This window comes from Acanthisitta chloris, unplaced genomic scaffold, assembly GCF_000695815.1.
Source record: "Acanthisitta chloris isolate BGI_N310 unplaced genomic scaffold, ASM69581v1 scaffold19493, whole genome shotgun sequence".
NCBI lineage: Eukaryota > Metazoa > Chordata > Aves > Passeriformes > Acanthisittidae > Acanthisitta > Acanthisitta chloris.
The window spans coordinates 32407-35669 of NW_008665638.1; the positions used below are offsets into that span (position 1 = coordinate 32407).

General features: G+C 44.5%; 1 protein-coding gene across 3 annotated transcripts in view; it reads right to left on the minus strand.

Moving 5' to 3' along the window:
- Positions 1 to 542, minus strand: part of CLIP1 (CAP-GLY domain containing linker protein 1) — a 31795-nt gene extending 31253 nt beyond the window's left edge. For all 3 annotated transcript variants that reach the window (XM_009071835.1, XM_009071834.1, XM_009071833.1), the window contains exon 1: positions 449 to 542. In XM_009071835.1, coding sequence (XP_009070083.1) covers positions 449 to 542 — 94 coding nt within the window. The remainder of the gene's footprint in view (positions 1 to 448) is intronic.
- Positions 543 to 3263: the final 2721 nt, after the last annotated feature.

Below are 3263 nucleotides of genomic sequence, written 5' to 3' on the forward strand. Positions count from 1 at the left end.
GTATTTCCTATATGTAATATTGCAGAGAGAAGCATTGCTCAGTTTCAGTGTAATAAGCACTTGGAAAAGCAACATTTCTAAAAGGAAGAGCACAATTCCCAATTTTCTTATGACACACTGTAATCTCTGAACATAATTTAAAAGCTAAGGACAAAGACACTGGAGGCATTTAATGAAGGTTTTGGTAAAAACCTTGGAAAGATTACGAGTTCTACCTCAAAAACTACCCTGCATTTTTATCATGACAAGATTTCCTCAAGGAAAACTGCCTGATCACAGCCAACCAGTAACCCCAGAGTTTGTCCAAGCTGTACACAGAATAAAAGCAGAAGCACAAGCAAACACACCTTGGTGTAAAGAAGAAAACAAGTGTGTACTCCCAGCACCCAAGGCACCTTTTACTGCAAGCCAAATAAGGGGAGAATTCCCATAGTTTACTGTTCCTTACCAGCTGTAACAGGGGTAGGTGTTTTCAGCAATGTACCCCCATGCTTGATGGTCTTTGAAGGAGCCTTAAGTCCACTTGGTTTTAACATACTCATCTTTCTGTGCTGTTAATCCTCCTTGTCTGCAGCAACTATCTTTTTCCAAACATGGATAAAAATATATCCTTCAAGCTTTTTCAACTCTGGAAGAAACCTGTATGTAAATATAACAGACATGAAACCAGAATCAGTATTTTAACTCTTGAAGAAGAAATTCTGATATAGACACAGTCTGTGCATGAAATGCAAGACAAAAGCTGCTTTACAACACCAACCAGAAGCATTTCCAACTGCTCATCCTTCAGAGGCCATTTCGTACACAAAGACCCCAACTCTGAGGTGAACACATCACAACTCACTTTGCTGAATGCTGCTGTGTTCACGCTGAGATCGAAACCAAAGGCTCTTTTGAGAGAGAAAAGCAAAGCCCTGGACAGAACAACTAGCATGACACACAGGTATATTACATCCATAGATATGCACACACAACTCTTTGCAGTCACATTTTCCAGTGTTGCAATATTGCAGCAAAACCAGCTTGTGATCAGAGGACTAAAAGAGCCAGAGAAACCAAGAGGACCAGGAATTTCAGGACAGAAGGAGGTTTTTAAGAGCGATTGGAACTGAAAAGCTAAAACTGATCAAGAGAGTTAGCTGCTGACAAGTGGGAAGCAAACAGCCAGCTCAGCTGTATGTGATCCTGCGATCACGAGCTCCTCTGGCTGCTGGTCCCAGCACAGAGCCCCAGCACTGCCAGGACTGAGCTCTGCTCCAGCTCAGGAGCCCTCCCAGGGAGCTGGGCCTGAGGGTTCTGCCACAGAAGGCATCTTCCTTCTGGTTACAAGAGCTTCAGAAAGGCCTTTTCATCCAGAACAAAAATCCCTGCATGTTTTATCTCAAATACCAGCTCAAAGCCAAAGGCACTGCTCTCCCCTCACCTTCAAAGGCAACAGCTCTGCACCAACACAGCTTGGCTGCTGGCTAAGTTTTGCCCTCCTAAGCACCACGAGCACACCCCTAAACCCAAACCTGACGGGGCTCAGGAAAGGAAGCAGACATGTGGCAGGAAGAGTTTGCTCAGAACACAGCAAACGAGCAACAGAGCAGGTTTGAGCTCTGCCATTCCCTCAGCTTCCTGGCACCTGTGGGCACACAGAGCTGACCCACCAGGCAGGGACTGTGTGAGGAGAGAATCCAGCCCTGTCTTTTACTTCCCTCTACGTTTTACCCTTCATGTATTATTTATTTGTGGAGCACATCAATGCCCCTGCAAACCAATCCCCTGGGAAAAGCAAGCAGCAGGCACACAGCTCAGTGAGCCTGCATGCCAAAGTGAAACACCCTCGTGCCACTCCAAGCCCTGCCGTGCCAAATTCCAGGTGTTTTCTAAGTCTGCAATAATGTTACACCTTACACAGCACGAATTACCACCGTGGGTACAGTGTGGGGCTTGTCTGCAGCTTAAGGTTTGCTCCAAGCTAGCAATGAACAGCACTGTGAAGGTTCCACACACTTTATAGCACTGCCAGAGGTGCCATCCCTCCACCTGCACAGCTATGGCACCAAAAACTTCATTGTTTTGGCCAATTCACTACTAATTTTTCCGTGGGAGCTTTCACGTTGAGGCTCAGCAGAGTTACCTGTTCTTCAGGCCCTATTCCCTCCCCTCCAATGCCAGGATGCCCATGCACATCCCCATTACTTCCCTCAAACCACCAAAATCCATGACCACAATAAAGAAGGATTTGGTCCAAATACAGAAACAGGAGAAGCATCAAGGTCAGTTCTTTTAGCTCACAGTGTTCCATCAGTGCCAAACCGATGGAAATTCAACACCCTCATTAGGTCAAGGCAAGTTCTCCTTAGGGAACACTGTCCACCACACCACACAGCTCATGGCCATCCACATGGATAGGTATGGCAAAAGAAAACACCAAACTACACCCAAAATTACACTTTGCCAGTTTCAGGTCATTATTTATCAACAGGTGTTTAACAAACCTCTGCCCAACAAAGTTAGAAGGTTCTAACGCTGCATTTCTTGGCTTGGGGTTCTCATTCATGTTTTAATCTTGCCCTCCACAGTCATGGGTTATGTATTTGCTGTGTCATTTGCTTTTCTCAACACACAGAGCTCAACCAGGCCAGAAGTAACACAATCCTTTGTGCCCTGATTCCAGAGGTACTGAAATTGTAGGTTAATTAAGAGAAAAGGCTAAAATATAGGCAGCCTAGTTTGGTAAATGCCTTACTGCAACGGTTAAAATCCAAGTCCAGTGTTAGAGACAAGACCTTCCTAGTGGCATTGCCTAATCCAGCTCATAAAACACTGAGAGCACATAAATTTGCATCAAGTGATTTTAAGCATTACACACTCCAACATTTCCTAACAGGCTCCAGATGTCAATGATCTCATTTTAGATCTCATAAGAGGAGCAGCTCCCTACTTGTCCCCATTTGTTCTCTTTCCTTCCTGAATCTGCCTCAGCTCTCCTGAAAAAGAATCTTTGTAAGAATATACCAAGAGCCTAAGGAAACATCCAGAAAGAATGTGGTAATACATATAGCTAAGTGTCCTGCTGCAAGTTCTGCCAATCCTGTGACCGAGCACTGAAAATGTGATTTTAAACACAAGCTTTGCACTTTCCCCTCACTGGGAGAGATTCATTTTCCTACTGCATAAAGTCCTGTGATATTCCTGAATAAACTGCAGTTTTTTTGTGTGCTGTCTCCTAAAAATTGACATAAATCCTTGTATTGACCCTTTCAGCTGATTAA